Source organism: Dromiciops gliroides, chromosome 4, assembly GCF_019393635.1.
Source record: "Dromiciops gliroides isolate mDroGli1 chromosome 4, mDroGli1.pri, whole genome shotgun sequence".
NCBI classification, from domain to species: Eukaryota; Metazoa; Chordata; class Mammalia; order Microbiotheria; family Microbiotheriidae; genus Dromiciops; species Dromiciops gliroides.
In genome coordinates this window covers 327,456,151-327,476,002 of record NC_057864.1, presented here as the reverse complement: position 1 = coordinate 327,476,002, position 19,852 = coordinate 327,456,151, and the positions used below count along the sequence as shown (strand labels likewise).

The 19,852-nt window shown below is 38.2% G+C and overlaps 1 protein-coding gene across 1 annotated transcript; it reads right to left on the bottom strand.

Annotated features, from left to right (window-relative positions):
• Nucleotides 1-7,188: 7,188 nt before the first annotated feature.
• On the bottom strand, nucleotides 7,189-17,899 carry TSTD3 (thiosulfate sulfurtransferase like domain containing 3). The gene is made up of 4 exons (XM_043999853.1): nucleotides 17,638-17,899; nucleotides 8,842-9,015; nucleotides 8,523-8,682; nucleotides 7,189-8,203 (listed from the first exon to the last, which is right to left on the bottom strand). Exons 1-4 carry the CDS (start codon nucleotides 17,765-17,767, stop codon nucleotides 8,137-8,139), a joined length of 531 nt encoding a protein of 176 aa, XP_043855788.1. The 5' UTR covers nucleotides 17,768-17,899; the 3' UTR covers nucleotides 7,189-8,136.
• Nucleotides 17,900-19,852: the final 1,953 nt, after the last annotated feature.

Below are 19,852 nucleotides of genomic sequence, written 5' to 3'. Positions count from 1 at the left end.
AATTACTCATAGGTAGAATAAACCAACTTCAGAATACAACTTAAATTTACTACCTATCAAACTACCCAAGTTTATAGAACTGGAACAGTTTATTCATCTAGAAGAACAAAAGGTCAATATCAAGGGAATAAATGGAAATTGAATGAAAAAAGGGGGCCTTAGCAGTACCATATCTCTATACTACAAAGACACAATCATAACAGTTTGGTACTGGGCAAGACTGAAGTTTATCAATGGAAGAGATTAGTTACATAACATACAGAAGCAAACAAGCAAAGTAGCCTAGCATATAATAAACGCAATGATCCTAGCTATTGGGGCAAGAACTCACTGACAAAACCTTGGGAAATTTGGAAAGCAGTCTGGCGGAAACTTGATATAAATCATTTCATATATATGAAGACAAACTACAAATGGGAATATGCCTTAGACATAAAAGGGTGACATCATAAATTGGAGCATGGAAAAAATTTTGTCAGATCTATGGATAGGAAATTAATTCATGAGCAAACAAAAACGGCTGATAAGTAAAATATAGGCAATTTTGATCCCATAGAATTTATTAGCTTGTGCGCAGGTGCAATTCAGCTAAAATTAGAAGAGAAGCAGGAAATGGGGGAGAGGAGAATTTTGCACCATTTTTCTGATGTCTTATATCTAAGATATGGAGGGAAATGATTCAGATCTATGATAAGAGCCATTCCCCAATTGATGAATGGTTAAAAGATATGAATAGGCAGTTTTCAAAAGAAATCCAATCTATCAATAATCATATACACCCTTACTAATAATTAGAGAAATGCAAATTAAACAACTCTGAGGTGTACTAACTCCCATGAAATTGGCAACATTGACAAAAAAAGGAAAATGGGGGGCGGCTAGGTGGCGCAGTGGATAAAGCACCGGCCCTGGATTCAGGAGTACCTGAGTTCAAATCCGGCCTCAGACACTTGACACTTACTAGCTGTGTGACCCTGGGTAAGTCACTTAACCCCCACTGCCCTGCAAAAAAAAAAAAAAAGGAAAATGACATGCTAGAGGAGCTAGAACATTCATTAATGCACTATTGGTGGAATTGTTCCAGCCATTCTAGAAAGCAATTTGGAATTGTGCCCCCAAGGCAATTAAATTGTGCATACCTTTAAACTCAGCAATATTGTTACTAGTTTCATAGCCTAAAGAGATCAGAGAGGAAAAGGACACGTACAAAAATATAGTAGTAATAGTTTTGTGATGGCAAAGAAATTGGAAACTGAAAGAGTTCCCATCGGTTTTGCAGTGGCTGATCAAGTTATGGTATATGAAAATGATATAATTCCTACTGTGCTATAAGAAATTAAGATGGGGATGATTTCAGAGAAACCGGGGAAGACTTATACAAACTGATATAAAGTTAAGTGAGCAGAATGAGAACAATTTCTATAGCAACAACAGTATTATAAGGACAACTTTTAAAGACTTGGAAATTCTCATCCAGACAGTGACCAACCACAATTCCAGACAACTCATGGTAAAGTATAGCCATCTCCAGATAGTTGATGGACTCAGAATACAGACTGAGGCTTCCCCGCCCCCCCCCACCAGGGTGGGGGACATTGTCAATGCAGAAATTTATTTTGCTTAACTATACATGTTTGTTGTAACAGATTGCATTTTTATTGTTTTGGGGGTGGGAGTAGGCAGGAAGGGATAGTGGGAAGGAGAGAATTTGGACTTGAAAATAAAATTGAATTTTAAACAATTTTTCATCAAATCATAGTCATACATAGTCCACCAAGATGATAGTTATTTCAGATAGTTGTTTTGGGTGTTTGGGGTTTTTTTAAATCACTTCTTTTTGAAAGGAATTCCAGACAAGGCAGTTTTAGAAAAAGCCTCAAATGAAGACAATGGGCATGTTAACCTATGGGACAGATAGACAACAGGACTACCATCTACATGTATCTGAAGGCTTATCATGTGGAAAGATTAGGCTTAATTTAGCTCCATACAGCAATACTCTGAGTAGTCTCAGAAGACTGAGGGGTATGGGGGGTGTAAGAGAATAGGAAGTAATGGGGAGGGGAGGGATGATAAGGGAAGCAGATTTTTGACAGCATAAGGAATAACATCCTAATAGGCAGGGCCATCCAAAGATGAATTAGCCAGCCTTGGAAGATCATGAGCTCCATCACTAGAGATGTATAAGCAAACATTGAATGAAACATCTGTCAAGAATACTGTATATGGTATCATCAACATTGTGTGTTGATCAACTGTGATGGACTGGATTCTTCTCTCCAATACAATGGTACAAGAGAGTTCCAGGGGATTCATGATAGAAAAGGCTCTCCAAATCAAAAAAAAAAAGAACTATGGAATATGGATGCTGATTGAACCATACTATTTCTTTTGTTTTTGGTGCTGTTGTTTTTCTATTTTGAGGTTTTTCCTTATTGCTCTGATTCTTCTCTTATAGCATGACTGATGCAGAAATATGTTTAATGTTGTTATGTATGTGTATATATGTGTATATGTGTATATGTATATGTGTGTGTGTGTGTGTGTGTGTGTGTATAAAACCTATATCAGATTGCCTGCTGTCTGGGGGAGGGAGGGGAGGGAGGGAGAAAAATTTGAAATTGGAAATCTTATGTAAACAAATGCTGAAAGCTATCTCTACATGTAACTGGAAAATGATAAAATACTTTTATTTTTTAAAAAAAGAAAGAAATAATAAATTCCTCCAAGAAACACTAAAAAAAATACTATATATGGAATTCATGCTACAAGTAGGAATTGGCCTAGCTGATCTCGAAAATTCCTTTCAAGTTGTGAATATTGACTAATGATAAAGTAGTCACAATACAGCAATGCAAATGTGCTTAGATATTGTTAAGCACAAATTTCCATATGTATAATGCCTCATTAATAATCATCCTTTTACCCCCCCCAAAACTTTTCAACATACAAAAGTCTGATAAAATTCCAATTTCTCATTTACTAGGTACGATTTTTACTCACATATAAAAGAACAGAACAATAAATTTCTTTTTCCTGTTTATTCAATAAAAATCAAGAGCTATGTTCCAGATATTATTGCTAAGTGTTAACCATACAAAACCAAAATATTTTTCTGTCCTCAAGAGACTAATTCTATTGGAGGGAGACTAGACATTTGTAAGTAAATGTAAAGTATAAACAGAATAATGAGAGGCAGCAATACTTTTATCAGGGGGGCTAGTAAACTTGATCTTTGAAGTTTGGGTCAAAACTGGAAAAGGGGATGCATTCCAAGTTTGGGAGACTGCAAGAGGAAAGACAGAATGTTGTGTATAGGCAACAACAAGTGTGTGAAGTAGAGTAACAAGCAGTAAGCCTGGAATGATAGCCTGGAGCCAGGTTGTGAAAGGCTTTAAGTACCAAACAAGAGTTTCTTTATCCTAGAGAAACTAGGAAGATATGGGAGTTTCTGGAGCAGGGGGATGACAAGATCACACTTGTACTTGAGGAATATCAGCTTGGTGACCTTGAGAGGGACTGGAGGCCAGGAAACCAATCAGGAAGCTATTACAGTAACCTAGGCCAGAAGGATTTGGGGCCTAATAAGTGATGCTGTAGGGGGAATAGAGAGGAAGGGATAAATGTGTAGGTAGAAGCAACATGACCTGGCAACTGGATATTTGGGGGGGGGGGGTGGAGATAGTGAGGAATTTAAAAGGATTCCATGTTCTCAAATCTTGGTCACTGGTAGGCTGGTGCCCTTGACAAAAATATTAGAATTAGGAAGAAGGCTTGGCCTGTTTTAAATAGAAGCTGCTAGTAGGATATCCAGTTGCAAAAATCCAAAAGAGAATTAAGAAAGAAAAATTTTCACATATCTTTATGAATCTCACAAATCTGCTAGTCTTACCTCTGTCTAGTCTTTCTGTGGTACTGTCAGCTTTCTATGTACGCACTTGAATTATTAAAAGGACTGCATTTCTTTAGCAAAGAAGTCCCACTAAAGACATAAGAATTTTAAAACTATAATAAACAGTAAATAGTATGAAATATATAGTTTCAAATTGCTGAGACTGTCACTTGCTTTACTATGAGACATATATTCTGTTTTGAACCAATTAGATGCAAAAAAATAAGATTTTAAGAAATGAAGAAATACAATCACTTCCTTCCCTTACCCCCCCCAGATTTGAGCATATCCAATCTACTGTAACAAGTCCCTTTCAGCTTTAACTCACAGGGATGTAAGAAATCAAAATAAGGTTAGTTTAATATAGTGGGAAATTTTTGTAAATAATACAGTGAATGTACTCATTTTTTCTGGCTGAATCTTCCTCTTCATCCCATTCCTTATTCTCCCATTTTATCAGCTTCAACTCTCATTATCTATATCTCCACAATACCTCACCATCCCCCGAAGGAGCATTAACACCTTAAGAATTAGTCATCAAGGGGCAGCTAGGTGGCTCAGTGGATAGAGCACTGGCCCTGGAGTCAGGAGGACCTGAGTTCAAATTCGGCCTCAGACACTTGACACTTACTAGCTGTGTGACCCTGGGCAAGTCACTTAACCCCAACTGCCTCATCAAAAAAAAAAAGAATTAGTCATCATCCAAAATTGTTTTACCTCCATGGTTTCCAGTACAGTGTTGGCCCTGGAGTCAGGAGAATCTGAGTTCAAATCTTGCTTCAGAAACTTACTAGCTGTGTGACCCTGTTTGCCTCAGTTTCCTCATCTGTAAAATGGGCTGCAGAAGTATTTAGAAATAGCAAACCATTCCAGTATCTTTGCTAAGAAAACCCCAAATGGGGTCATGGAGAGTCAGACACAAATGAGGGTACTCAACAACAACAAACTTCACATTCCATCTTCCTTCTAGGTGGCACGTTGAATAGAACACTAGGTCTAGAGTTAGGAAAACATGAGTTCAAATCTGGCCTCAGATACTTACTAGCTGTGTGACCATGGACAAGTCACTGAAAGCTCTTTAAAAAATGGAGATAATGATAGCACCTACCTCTCAAAGTTGCTGTGTAAGGTGCTTAACATGGTACTTAATAAATGCCTGTTTTCTTCTTTCCTTCCCTTTTTCCTTTCTTCCTGCCTTCCCTAGGTCTTCATATTAGTTGTCCCTCATAACTGAATGTATGCCATCCTCACTTCCATCTCTTAGAATGCTGCTTCTTTCAAGATTCAGATGCCATCTTCTATGCAAAACCTTTCCTCAAACAACAAACCCATATTAAATGCATTAAACATCAGGCACTGTGCTAAATACTGGGGGATACAAAGAGCAAAAACAGTTTATCTTCTAATGGGGGAAACAGCCTATATAAATCAGAGCATACAAGATAAAGAAAGAAATCTTAGAGGGGATCATACAAGAAGTTAGGGAGACCAGGAAAAGCCTCCTTGAGGAGAGAACATTGGAATACAGTCTTTTTTTTTTTTTTTAAAGCGAGGCAATTGGGGTTAAGTGATTTGCCCAGGGTCACACAGCTAGTAAGTGTTAAGTGTCTGAGGCCAGATTTGAACTCAGGTACTCCTGACTCCAGGGCCGGTGCTCTATCCACTGCACCACCTAGCTGCCCCGAAATAGTCTTAACAGAAGCCAGAGGTTCTAAGAGTCGGAGTTTGAGAGGGAGAACATGAGGAAGCCAGTGTACAGGCATGGGGTATGAAGATGAAGAGTAAGGAACAGCTGATAGACCAATATGACTGGACCATAGAGTGCACAGAGGAGAACTTATTTAGCTATTCCCTAATTTATGGATACCCCCTCAGATTCCCATTCTTTGCAACCTCATAAAGAACTATAAGTATTTTTGTACATGCTTAGTTTTGCTTAGAACTAATCCCTTAATCCACTCTCCCTCTAGTTCCCTCTTCTCCCTTTTCTGTCTAATTAAGCTCCCTCTAACTTATGATGATAAGATTCCAAGGGGACACGTGTCATCTCCCCCACAGTACAGTATAAGGTGTTTATCCTTGTTTTGTTCCTCACAATGGTACATTTTTGTTTACTTTTTTTTGGTTTCTCTTTTCTACTGGGTTACAATGTTGAAGTTTCTATGCCATTCTGATATTTTCATCAAGAAGGCTTGCAAGTCCTTTATTTCATTAAAGATCTGTTTTTTCCCCCTTGTAGCATTATACTCAGTTTTGAGAGGTAAGTTACTCTTGCCTGTAAGCCTATTATCCTTTCCCTTTTGGAATAATGTATTCCAAGCTCAAATATTTTGTGATCATTTTCATTGTTATTTGAAATCTTTTTATTTTCTTCTGCTGTGTGTAATTTTTAAAAATTTGACCAGGAAGCTCTGAATTCTAAATATTCCTAGCAGCTTTCATTTTGTTTTCTTTCAGGTGAGTGTGTGTGTGTGTGTGTGTGTGTGTGTGTGTGTGTGTGTGTGTAACAATGAGGGTTAAGTGACTTGCCCAGGGACACACAGCTAGTACGTATCAAGTGTCTGAGGCTGGATTTGAACTCAGGTCCTCCTGAATACAGGGCCAGTGCTTTATCCACCGCACCACCCAGCTGCCCCTTCAGTTTATTTTTAATGTGTTGTCTTCTTCCATTAGATTGTGAACTCCTTGGGGGCAGAGACTGTTTCTTTTTCTCCCCATTGCTTAGTAGACAGTGCCTGGCACATAGCAGGCACTTAATAAATGTTCATTGTATTATTGACTGGGTTGATTGGGTGTTTTGTTTTGGGTTTTTTGCATCCTCAGGACTGGAGAGTGCCTCATAGATAACAGGAGCTTAATAAATACATGTTGAATTGAATACTATTATAGTCTAAAAAATATATGTGGTTTTTGGGGCTAAGCCTCTCTGGAAGCAGGTTGTTTCTACTCTAAATAACCCCCTTCCTGTTCTGTAATCTTCATTTCTGAAAACTTTCATTCCCTGTGCCTGGACAGTGAGAACTTGATGGCCAATCCCCTAGTATCTCCAAACCTGCGATGTCAGAGATGGGAACCCAACCAAACAGTACTGAGAAAGAACCTGCCCCCTTCCAATAAAACCCACGACCCTCTCTGCATCACCAAGTGCTATGGTTAAGGTCCTGATGTGGAAGTACAAGAAGCTGCCCTGGTTTGCAGGTACTGGCACACTGCTCCCATGTGTCCCTTCCCTTGATGCCTGTGACCCTATGTTCCCACCCCAAGATAATAGTAATATTGGCTAACATTTACATGGCACTTTAAAGTTTGCAATACACTTTATAAATGTCTTCTCAATTTGTCCTCACAACAACCCTACGAACCCTAGGTGCTATTATTATTATCCCCATTTGACAGATGAGGAAACTGAGCTTGGTCAAATTAATTGCCTGTGGGAATACAAATTGCAAGTATCTAAGGCTGGATTTGAACTCGGGGCTTCCTGACTCCAAATCTATCTACCTCACCAACCAGCTGCTTTTAAGCCTTCCTTTGCATGAGATAAAAATATGCAGAAATAAAGACTTACTACTTTAAGCATTTACTAGCCTGATTCTTTGGGAGAAAACCCATTATGTCTCCAAATGGCTACAATGCATGGGACATGTCCAAATTAGGTCTCTTTGCCACAAATAGATTATGTAGAAGTTTATTACTCTTAATAATTTATCACAAAATTCAGTGCAAAATTTCCTGGATATGAAACAGTTGCAAAATATGTTAAATTTACATTTCAGAATAACGAGTTAATTATATTTTCTCTGCATGTTAGTCTTCTTTTGACAAATGACATTAAAATCGAAGTAGAAGGTGTACTTTATTAACTCTTTTTCCTCTTCAAAAAGTTCAAGTTCAGTTTTGAAAAAGGACAGTATTTGCTTTAAGTTCTTAAAATGCACAAGTGGACTGGTTTTACTACAACATATCTGTAATTCACTAGGTCTTTCATACATTATCTTCATAACAACCCTAATAAATTAGACAGAGTAAACATTATTATACCCATTTTACAAACCAAGACACTGGATCAGAGAGGGTAAAGGGAGTTTTCCCAGGTTACACAACTAGAAACAACTAAAAGACTCAAATCTTTTGACTCATATGCTTTTTTTCCCTCACTATATTCTGTTGCCTTTATATAATATAATTTACCTTAAAAATAGTTTTCAATACAGTTAATCGGGCTTTCAAAATTCATTGTCATGTCATTTTTTCTTCTCTGGATATTCATAGCTTTCCCATTCCTTCCAACCTCCAGGATAGTGCCTAGCACTGAAAATAGACACAGAACAATTAGGACTATTGGCATTGTTATTAAGAAATAATACTAGTGGGAGAAAAGTGACATGTTAATAGTTGCCACTTACCCTTTACATCACAAGAATCAATAAATGGGTTTTTAACATGTGGTAAATCATACTTATATGATGAAAAGTTAACTCCATAAATTAAAAAGTAAATCTTTATTCATTGTCATTGCTAAAATAATAATAGGAACATTAAAAAGTATTTAAATCCCAGCTAAAAATGACTTCATCTGAAACTCTGAATTATACATTTTTGAGTCAGGTCTGCTGCATTATCTGTTTACCTTTCATAACCCAATGATAGGGCAGTATTTAGAGCTTTCTTGCTTCTCACTCCTGCTAGACAAGAAAACACCAGGCTGTCAGACTTAGAAGGCATATCTTGATTGTACTTCTTTTTAAAGTCTTCTGAATTCATTTGTAGAGCTTGATCTATTTCATCCACTAAAAGAAAACATTTTAAAATTAAAAATGAATTATAGGGAAAATTTACTGTGAAGATGTCTGCAAAGTCTTAGTGAAGTTTAAAGGTAGAAACTGCACTAAGACTTTTGGAACACCCTGGTATTAAGTATAATTCATTTTAAGGAAGGAAACACTTACATGGTATATTGAGGAACCCTGGAATTTTTCCATATTCTAGAACTTCCCATGGCTCCCTAACATCAATCAACAAACTGGATTTGGAATGCAGCAAATTTTTCAGTTCTTTATAAGTGACATCCTGAGAAGCAGCAGTACAGAAATGATGGTGGCCTTCCTCTGATGATCTGAACTCTAAAAAATTCCCAAAATGTAAGTTATTCCAGAATGTTAGGCACTGTGGTAACAATATCATTAAATGGAGAATCTGACTATGAGAAAAGAATCAATGGCTTTTCAACCATCTAAAGGAGAAAGAATTCCTTATAATATATATTATGGGGGCAGCTAGGTGGCGCAGTGGATAGAGCACCGGCCCTGGATTCAGGAGTACCTGAGTTCAAATCCAGCCTCTGACACTTAACACTTACTAGCTGTGTGACCCTGGGCAAGTCACTTAACCCCAAATGCCTCACTAAAAAAACAAACAAACAATAATATATATTATGCTCTAAATTGAAATATTTATCTATAAATGTCTTTGGGATGCCTCTCACACTGAGGAAATTGTTTGAATTGAGGCAGATCAGAAACTTGTCCTTAATTTATAATCTTAGAAATTTCTAAGATTAGAAATAAATAAATAAATAGATTTTAAAATAAATAAATTTGCCCAAGGGCAACTTGTCCATGGTCACAACGCCAATGTAAAACAGAGATAGGACTTGTATCTAACTTTTCCTTGGCTCTGAGGCCAACCCTTTAACCATAACACCATGCTGCCTCTATAATAAAAATGGTAATGTATATTGGGCATTGATTTAATGTGATCCCATCCAGAGTGGGCCCATTTTCCCCTTAAAATTAACTCTGATTCTTAATATTGCTGTTCTGAGTCTAGTGGGATGTTGAAACTACGAAATAATGAAAATTAAAATGGCGAACGTACCTCCAATTTCTGAGGTCTACAGAATTTGGGGAGAGGATTTGCCTCTAAGTACCAAGAGATTATAGACAGGCTGAAAACTAACTTTAACTGCCCTGTGCATGAGGGATCATTGGGATCAGTAGCTTATTCTTTGGTTTGAGAAAGGTCACTAAGGAAAACAAGTCTAGCCAACTTGATGTCACACAGAGACAAGAAAGTAGTACCTAAAATAGTCCCTTGCTTAGAGGAAGTATTAAGAGATGAATAGTGTAAGGGGCTAAAATTCTAGCTAGTCTGTCTAAAATATCTAATGAGTGGTAGCCAATAAATTATAAGCTTTAGCAAGAGTTAGACTTTTAAGCATTTATTAAGAAGAATAAGAATTTGGCGAAGAGAAAAAGGCCTAGATTCATCTATCTATCAAAGGGAGAGTGCATCTTTAGCTCTGCTCTCCACCAGAGTCCTCACGAAAGATAGAGCACCAGCCTCACCCCCTCTTCCTCCCACACACAAAGGTCACTTCCTAACGCCAAAGAAAAGCCACATGTCTTGTCCTCAGGCGCCTTCTCCTCATGGCAGAGCTTTCCTACAGTAAGTCTCCAGCAGGTGGTGTCATTCCAATTGTTACAATAGATAAGTTTAAGTTCAAATCTGTTTATAAGCAACTTTGCCTTTAAAAATTAAGCTGAAATATATCCCAATGTGAGGCTTTGGGATCACTCATAAATGCCAATAATAAATGAGTATTTGTGTTGTTATGACCCAATGGGTATGATAATATTCACACATGTCTATGAATAATTTCATGCAAATTTACAGTGCCATGCAGTTGCCTCATCTGCATATACTTTTACTTAAAACATGTAAGCAACTCCTAAAATCTTAAAGAGGTGCTAAAAGTTCTCACGGCCAGAAATGTTTAGATCTAGTACTGTGTGACAGGCCCACATTCTCATCAAAAGTTTTACCTTAATTCATTCTCCAAGCATAATCCCTTCATAATAAAATCACTTTTAAAAAAGGGAAATTGTTTTTTGGTTTTTTTGGTTTTTTAGTGAGGCAATTGGGGTTAAGTGACTTGCCTAGGGTCACACAGCTAGTAAGTGTTAAGTGTCCGAGGCCAGATTTGAACTCAGGTACTCCTGATTCCAGGGCCGGTGCTCTATCCACTGCGCCACCTAGCTGCCCTGGAAATTATTTATCTCCTCAAAATTAGACCCTTAAATTCATAAGTCAGTCCTTCAAACCTCTAATCCAGTTTTCCTCTAAACATAATACAGGGCTAAATCTTTACACTTTATTTTAAAGTAGGGTAGGAGAAATATCCTAACACCACACCCATGTAAATTAGGCTAGTTTTTCCTTAAAAAGTACTGAAATTTCCTTTCCTTCTGTCTTCATCCCAAAATGGAAACTAAATTACAAAGGGACTGGCTTGAGTCAGGTGAGTCAGTCAGATCAGGTGAGTTTTTAGCACAAAGATTATCCCTATTTATCACTGCTATGACACTTATATTCCCTAAGCCTTAGTTCCCTATCAGTAAAATGGGGGTAATAATAGCACCTACATACACAATCTCAAAGAGTCATGAGGCTCAAACTAAATAATGTATGATGTGCAGATTCAGGGAGATAAATGTATATGAAGCACTTTGCAAACCTTAAAGTACTACAGAAATGTGAACTATTATTACCTCATGAGGAAATATTAAGAACAATATGAAAATTTTTGCAGCCTTCATTAAGCTGTCAGCAGGCTTTGGGTCCAGACAGGAACTGTTTCTGCCCTGGACAGTAAACCTAGAAACTGATGCCAGGTTGAGGCTGCCTCTTCAAAGCCTATTATCATTAACACTCATGTAAGATTCAGTAGGCAGGAATGTATTTTGACAGGAAAAAAGCTATCATTTCAAATAGAATAAAATAGGGCTGTGCTCCCTTCCTTATAACTTATACTTAAATATAACTAGCAACAGCTATCAGATGAATTGGATACATACCCCCTAAGCCTCAAACAGGAAGATAAAGCTATAGACTAAGTTTTATTACCTAGAACTAAGAGCAAGGTCTTAAAAACAGTAATATCGTTTTAGAGAATGTTTCAATTTTTGTTTTTATTATATGTTTCATGTGTAACAACTGGACAATAATTGTAAAATATCTAAAAGATTCTGAATTTCCTTAGACATGTTTTTGAGGTCTCATTGCTTGATTTCATTATTGGCAAAGCCATTTAAAGTTGTGTTAAGAGCAATTTTGTAGGAAACTTTCCAGCTGATTACCTGTATCTGAAACACCTGAGAGACTTTACAACCATACCCTGAAGACTTGATCATCAGCGTCCACACCTGAAAGACTTTTTCACCCCACAACTACACCCAGAGGACATCCCAAGAACCATCTGAGATAAGACTTTCAGACTTAAATAGACATTTTCCTATTTTTCTTTTCCCCATTGCATACACTATTTGTAATATTCACCTGCTAAAGGGGAGTGCCCCCTTTAGTTTTTCTTTGTTTGTAATGTCCACCTGCCAAAGGAGAGTGCCCCTTTAGCTTTTGTCAATGCATCTCACTCAATTTCTTTTCTCTCTTCATCCCCTTTACTTTGTTAGTCATAAGTATCTGTAATGTTATTGCTTCATGTAAGGAAATGATGTTTCTTCATGGAGCACAGGGCGGAGTGTGAGAATCAGGGGCCCTGCCCCCTGCCAAGAAAGCATGACATGACCTTTCTGAGGTTTCTAAGGTCATCTTGGTATCCCCGAAGTTCATGGACTGCCTTTAAATTATGTCAATCAATGGACTTGAATGCTACCAGCCAATTAGCTTGGAGCTGTGTGTGGGGACCGCCCCTCTTCCTGTTCTACAGGGGACTTCCAGTGGAGCTGAGTGGGATTCACTCTCTTTGGAAGTGTGAGTGGCTATGTGAAGGAGCTTGCTTGCTTGTGCGCTCTCTCTCTCTCTCTCTCTCTCTCTCTCTCTCTCTCTCTCTCTCTCTCTCTCTCTCTCTCTCTCTCTCTCTCTCTCTCTCTCTCTCTCTCTCGTAGATCTGAGATATAGAGTTTTCCATTCTTTCAGAGGCATGTGCTTGCGCTCTCTCTCTCTTTACTAACTTCTAATATACTTTAATAAATGCTTAAAAAGCCTAAACTGTTGCTAAATTTATAAGTAAATCTTAGCTAGTTTCCCCTACACACACTGAGGGACAGGTAAGGACACACACATTAGATTTTACTCATCACAAAAATCAGCTAAATTTAGTTCCCCACCTACTAATGAAATCACTGATCCAAGACAAAAACAAAACAAATTAAAAAATGCTTATTGGTTAATTGTTGTCAGCAGCAGTAATTTAGCACTAAAATCTATCTCTATCTCATCTGGTCCTCTCGACAACCTGTTATGAAGGGTAGATATCATTATTCCTAAGTTCCCCTTTTTAATCTATAGTTCTATTTTTAAATTATGGTCTTCCCCACCCACCCCTTTCAATACTAGAAAGAGGCTATTTTGATGCAAGGGAAGTTGAAGGGGTTATTCTGGGAGCAGTGAGTTTTGGAAATAACTAGGATTTTAAACTATTTTGATCTTCTAGTAATATCATTTGTTGTCAAATGTCCATCAGTCATCTATAGCACTGAAAAGCTGATTGGTCTCTTACAGAAATGTGTTACTAATCTTAATTGTTTTACCTTCCCATAAAGCAAGCTCTTGTAACTAAAAAAGAAAGCCCACTATGCAAATGTCCCCTCTAGGTCAATTTAACTGGATCCTCCAGATTATTCTTGTTATTTGATGGCTTGAGGAGGTGAAGGTTAGGAAATGGAATGGAAAAAGCATTAACTGCTTACTATGTGCTGGGTAAACAAATATAAAATTGAGATAGCTCACATTCCAATGGGAAGAGATAACAGACAAAAAAGGGCTTATTTCAAGTTCAATTCATTGCAGAAGGAAAGACCATATAGTATTTTCTTTATAGGCAGATGACAAGGCCCCAAGACACTACCTGTAGCGGAAAGAGGAGATTTGGGGGTCAGCACCCAGGTGATAGTGGACATCCTATGCATGGTGAGAATTGGGCAATGGGGTAACAAGTGTTGGATTATAATCTACCAATATGTGCTTCTAATTGTAGAAATTCTAATTGTAGATTCAATTCAGGGTTATAACCTCTATGATGTTCTGGGGAAATCTTTGCATTACAGGCAGAATGATTGGAAAAATTAAAAGATGTGATAGTCTCTGGTCTCTGATTATGAGCCAAAGTGAAATACCAGAATCTAATGCAGTTTTCTAAAATCTAGACCCCGACTTGATTTTTCCCCTACTTGAATTAAAATAGGATAGTGTATGTTTATTTTTTTATAGGAAGATTCATTTTTGAAAATTATTCCATGATTTCTTACAAATCATGAGGATATAAAGAACCAGACATACTAAATCTACACTTGGCACACAGTTCTAAGAATTCATCATGTAAAAAAATAATATATTAAATGAAAATAAAAATATTGTTTCTAAGTTTCAAAGTTCAAGTGGAAGCTAACATTCTTCTAAAATCATTTTTCATAATGTTATTCAAGGAAGACACTGGTTATGTTTTTATTTTTATATGCCAACTGAACAAATCAATGAGACTTATAGAGTTTAAGTATTCACATTGCTGATGTCTATTGCCTAGCATTAATGTTAGTTGAAAGAAGAAAAATATAATAATGTTGCAAAATTCATTTGCTTAATTTCAATATAATAGCTAATATTTGCATAACACTTACTATGTGATAGGCACTGTGCTAAGTGCTTTACAAAGGTTATTTCATTTGATCCTCACAAGAACACTGGGAGGTAGCTGCTACTGCCATCCCCATTTTGCAGTTGAGGAAAATGAGGCTCGCATAGGTTAAGTGTCTTGCTGAGACTGAATTTGAACTCAGGTTTTACTGACTTCAGGCCTAGTACTCCGCCCACTGTGCTGCCTAATTGCCAATATTATAATGAGAAATAAGTACCTACAAAGCTTTAGGAGTAATTGGTATGAAAGTATTTTCTTTTCAGAACAGATATAGTATTTCATTGATATAAGAAACTCTGATGACAAATACCCCTATCTATGGAAATCAGCATCTGCTCTGCAATTTACAGTTATAGAGACAATATGTGTCAGAGGGGAGCCATGAATACAGATCCAGGTCTTCCTGACTCTTTTTTTTTTTTTTGGCATGGTTAAGTGACTTGCCCAGGGTTACACTGCTAGTGTCTAAGTTTTGATCTGAACTCAGGTCCTCCTGAACTCAGGGCCAGTGCTCTATCCACTGCACCACCTAGCTGTCCCTAGGTCTTCCTGATTCTTAGGTCAGTTCTTGATCCATTATGCCATGCTGCCTCCAGTATAACATATATGTAATAACTGATCAATCAAAAATTATCTATTAATCACCTACTTATGTGCCAAGCACTGTGCTTCCTGGAGTCAGGAAGACCAGAATTCAAATCCAGCCTGATATTTACTGCCTATGTGATCCTGGACAAGTCACTTAACCTCTGCCTCAATTTCCTTGACTGTAAGATGAAGATAATGATGAACAACAACACCTTCCTCCCAGAGCTGTCATAAGGATCAAATGAGATACTATTTAATTTTTTTTTTTTTTTTTGCGGGGCAATGGAAGTTAAGTGACTTGCCCAGGGTCACACAGCTAGTAAGTGTCAAGTGTCCGAGGCCGGATTTGAACTCAGGTACTCCTGAATCCAGGGCCGGTGCTTTATCTACTGTGCTATCTAGCTGCCCCCTTGCTATCTAGCCACCCCGGATACTATTTATAAAATGCTTAGTACAGCTGAAGAAGTTGTGGTATATGAATGTAATGGAATACTATTGTGCTATAAGAAATGATGAGCAGGCAGATTTCAGAAAAACATGGAAACATTTAAATGGACTGATGCTGACTGAAGTGAGCAGAACCAGGAGAACATTGTAAACACTAACAGCAACATTGTGTGATGATCAGCTGTGATGGACTTTGCTTTTCTCAGCAATACAATGATCCAAGACATTTCCAAAGGACTCATGATGGGAAATGCTCTCTCCATCCAGAAAAAAACAAAACTGTGGAATCTGAATACAGATTGAATCATACTATTTTTACTTTTTCTTTTGTCTTTTTTTTCTTTTTTTGAGGTTTTTCCCATTTGTTCTGATTCTTCTTTCACAACATGACTAATGAGAAATAAGTTTAATGTGATTGTACATATTGTACCTCTGTCAGACTTGCTTGCAGTCTCGGGGAGGGGGAGGCAAGAAAGGGAGAAAAATTTGGAATTCAAAATTTTATAAAAACCAATGTTGAGGGGGCAGCTAGGTGGAGCAGTGGATAAAGCACCAGCCCTGGATTCAGGAGGACCTGAGTTCAAATCCGGCCTTGGACACTTGACACTTACTAGCTGTGTGACCCTGAGCAAGTCACTTAACCCTCATTGCCCCACCAAAAAACAAACCAAAAAAACTATCTTTACATGTAACTGGGAAAAAATTAAATACTATTAAGGGAAAATAAATTAAGTGCTTAGCACAGTGCCTAGCAGATATTATTTAACAAATGTTTGTTTCCTGTTTTCCTTCCTAAGTGCTGGTAATTCAAAAACAAAATCAAATGGTTCCTGCCCTCATGGAGCTTACCTTGGGGGATTGGAGAGTAAGTTCATAAAAGCATATCTAAAATAAATAAATACCAGATAATTTGGAGGAGAGTGGGAGGCAATCAGGAAAAGCTTTACATACAGAAGGTGGCCTTGACCTGATTTTTAGAAAGATGAATGTTCCAAATTCTAGGCCTATGAGGCAGGATTCTCCAGCAGTTAATAATTTTGATTAAAAAAGAAACAAAACAGTTCTGACTTGACTTGTCCTTTCAGTGTAGTTTGATTTATTCACCAAAACCCATATAACAACAAAAATTTCCTTCCTCTTTTTCTCCCCAAATAAACTCTTGTTCCTCCCCATCCCATCTTAAACACTGATATTGGGCAAGAGAAAACATGAGCAATTGATTTCCCAAATCACGATTGTAAGAAAATGCTGACAAGTTAGGCAGGTAAAATTTAATTCTGGCAGGTATACTCTGTATGCCATCAACCACTGACTGCACTGGCGAAGAAAAGTACAGGTTCTGGGGTAGGAGAATATAGGTTCCTATTCCAGTTCTGCTGCTTACTACTTACATGAACTGAGGCACTTCAGGTTAATTTTTCTGGGCCTCAGTGTCCTCAAAAGTAAAATGAAAGAGTTTGGTCTAGATGGTCTTTCTAGCTCTAAATCTATAATCCAATAACCAATAATTATAGACCCACAAGATCTTCAGAGACTGGTATAGCAGTGCTCCTGGCAACATTGTTATTTACATCCGGTAGTCCAAGTCAACCAAGAGCGACAAAGGATAAGATAGGACTCGGCCAGGAGCCACGTATATTAAACTGGAGAGATAGAAAAAACAGAGGTCTCCTTCAATGCCGGCAGCATGCTCAAATGTAAGTTAGCGAATAGAAGGGGTCAAGTTTGCTCTGGGTTGAGGCCAGGACCATGCCCATCACCCCTGCCCCCACCAGCAGAGGCAGTGGCGAAGGTAATTTCTTCGGCGCCCAGAATTTACCCTCTGTGCACGAATGACAAGCTGAGGTGAGGCCTCCGTTTTATTTACCCTTTTCCACTCTCCCCAGTGCTCATCCCTGGAGCGACCCCCGATCTCGGGGATTCCACCCACTCGCCTTGGCGCTCTTCCTACTTTCGAAGCCAACCCCACCGCCATCCTCCTGATCTCGAGTTAGTGGGTCCATCTTCTGGTCACCAGCTCTCACGTGTGAAAGGGGAGCGTGAAGTATGTACTCACCCCTCCAGGCGGCCGCTGACCCGGGGGCTGCCCCTGGCCCCAGAGAATAGCGAACGGGGGCTGCCCAAACCCCTGAGCCCCGAGCAGCCCTGGCCACGCACCGCAACAGCAGTAGCGCTCTCGGGGACATGGCTACGGCCCAGCTCCTCCGCCCTCCGACGCGCGCTCTGCATGGGCTGCTCCGCACAGAATAATTGTAACGGGCGTAGCTTCAGCCTCGCACACCCTAGCCGGCCCGGCTCAGCGAGCGCTTTAAGAGGCGGTGCCACGGCCACATCCCCGCCCTTTCTCTCCACTCAGAGCTTACCGCCCACGACCCGCCCAGGCTCCTCCCAGGGGCGAGGTTGAGTGTCCTAGTTATTTTATTGATCTTTTTTTTAATAGCGTAACTTCATCTAGCTAGAGCTGAAAGCATCCTCAAAGGCCGTCTAATCCAACCTCCCTCTCATTTTACAGATCAGGAAAGTGAGGCCCTAGGGGGTTGAGTGATTTGCCCTAGGTAATACAGATGGGATGCAAAAGAGGTGAGATTTTAACTCAGGTCTTCATTAGTATTCTTTTATTTGTTATTTTATACTTGCATAAATCAATTGACATGAGCATTTCCATATGCAAAGAAGAACAGGAAAAGGATATAACATAACAAATTCTCCATTTGTATCATTTTTTTCATACGGTTGTTGCAAGTTCAGTTTCTTCCCTTGAACACTGCCTATATCTATCCTTTGACCATTTATCAACTGGGGGATGTCTTTTGTTCTTATATATTTGAATCGATTTTCTATATCTACATTATAGATATAACAACTTTACCAGAGAGTCTTGTTGCAGAGATGTTTTCCCAGTTAACTGTTTCACTTCTAATTTTGCCTTCATTAATTTGATTTGTGCACAAACTTTTCCTTTTTACATATTCAAAATTGTCCATTTTGTTTCCTGTGAGTTTCTCTAACCTTTATTTGGTCAAGAACTCTTTTCCTATCCAAAGTTGTGAAAAGCATCTCTTTCTTTGCTTTTCCATTTATATGACTTTAGCTCCAGCTATATATATCCAATGGGAGATTATTGTGCTATATGATGTGAGATGTTGTTCTAAACCTAATTTCTACCAGACTGCTTTCAAATTTTCCCAGCATTTTTTTTAATAGTAAGTGCTTACCCCTATATTTAGGGTCCTTGGGTTTGGGGTGTGTGTGTGTGTGTGTGTGTGTGTGTGTGTGTGTGTGTGTGTGTGTGTGTGTGTTTTAACATTCTGCTACTGTAGCAGAATGTTTGATAATTGGATAATTGGAGATCTGGTACTATAGGGCCTATTCCTTTGACTTTCTCTATTCTTCTCTCTCTCTCTCTCTCTCTCTCTCTCTCTCTCCCTCCCTACTCCCTCCCTTCCTTTTTTTTTTCTTTTGGCTTATTTTCTTTTTTTTTTTTTTGCAGGGCAATGGGGGTTAAGTGACTTGTCCAGGGTCACACAGCTAGTAAGTGTCAAGTGTATGAGGTCGGATTTGAACTCAGGTCCTCCTGAATCCAGAGCCAGTGCTTTATCCACTGAGCCACTTAACTGCCCCCTTTTTTTCTTTTTTCTTTTTTTTTTTTTTTTTGCAGTTTTGGCTTATTTTCAAGGGTGTGCTGGAGCCAGTTCTAATAGGCTTGTGAGAACCAAGTATTAAATATTCAGTGTGAACACATTTGCCTCCAAAAATCAGTAAAACTAGATATTAGGGCTCCTTTTATTGTTTTGTTGACTGTCTAGTCTTACAAAAGTGATGGCAAAATTGGGAATAATGCAAATTAAACTTAAAACTGTATTGTAGATATATTATTTTTCCCAGAGAGCTAGTTGTCCAACATTTAACACCAAAACTTATTTTCCTTCAATTTTTGACCCTTAGTTTCTCCAGATAAATTTTATAATTTTTTTAGTTCTATAATGTCATCTTTTGGTAGTACAATTGGTATAGCTCCTTCATTTTATATATTGTTATTACATTATTATTATTATTATATATTGTTATTTGAATGTAATTTCTTTTTCTATCACTTCTTGCTATATTTTGTGGGTAACAGACAGCAAGGCTGATGGGGGGGTAGGCTTATTTTATATCACTTAACTTTGCGGAAATTATGAATAATTGGTTCAGTTACTTAAAAAAAAATAAAATAAAACTCAGTCTCCCTACCTCACCCAGGATGAGCCACTCACAGGCCAAATCCCAAG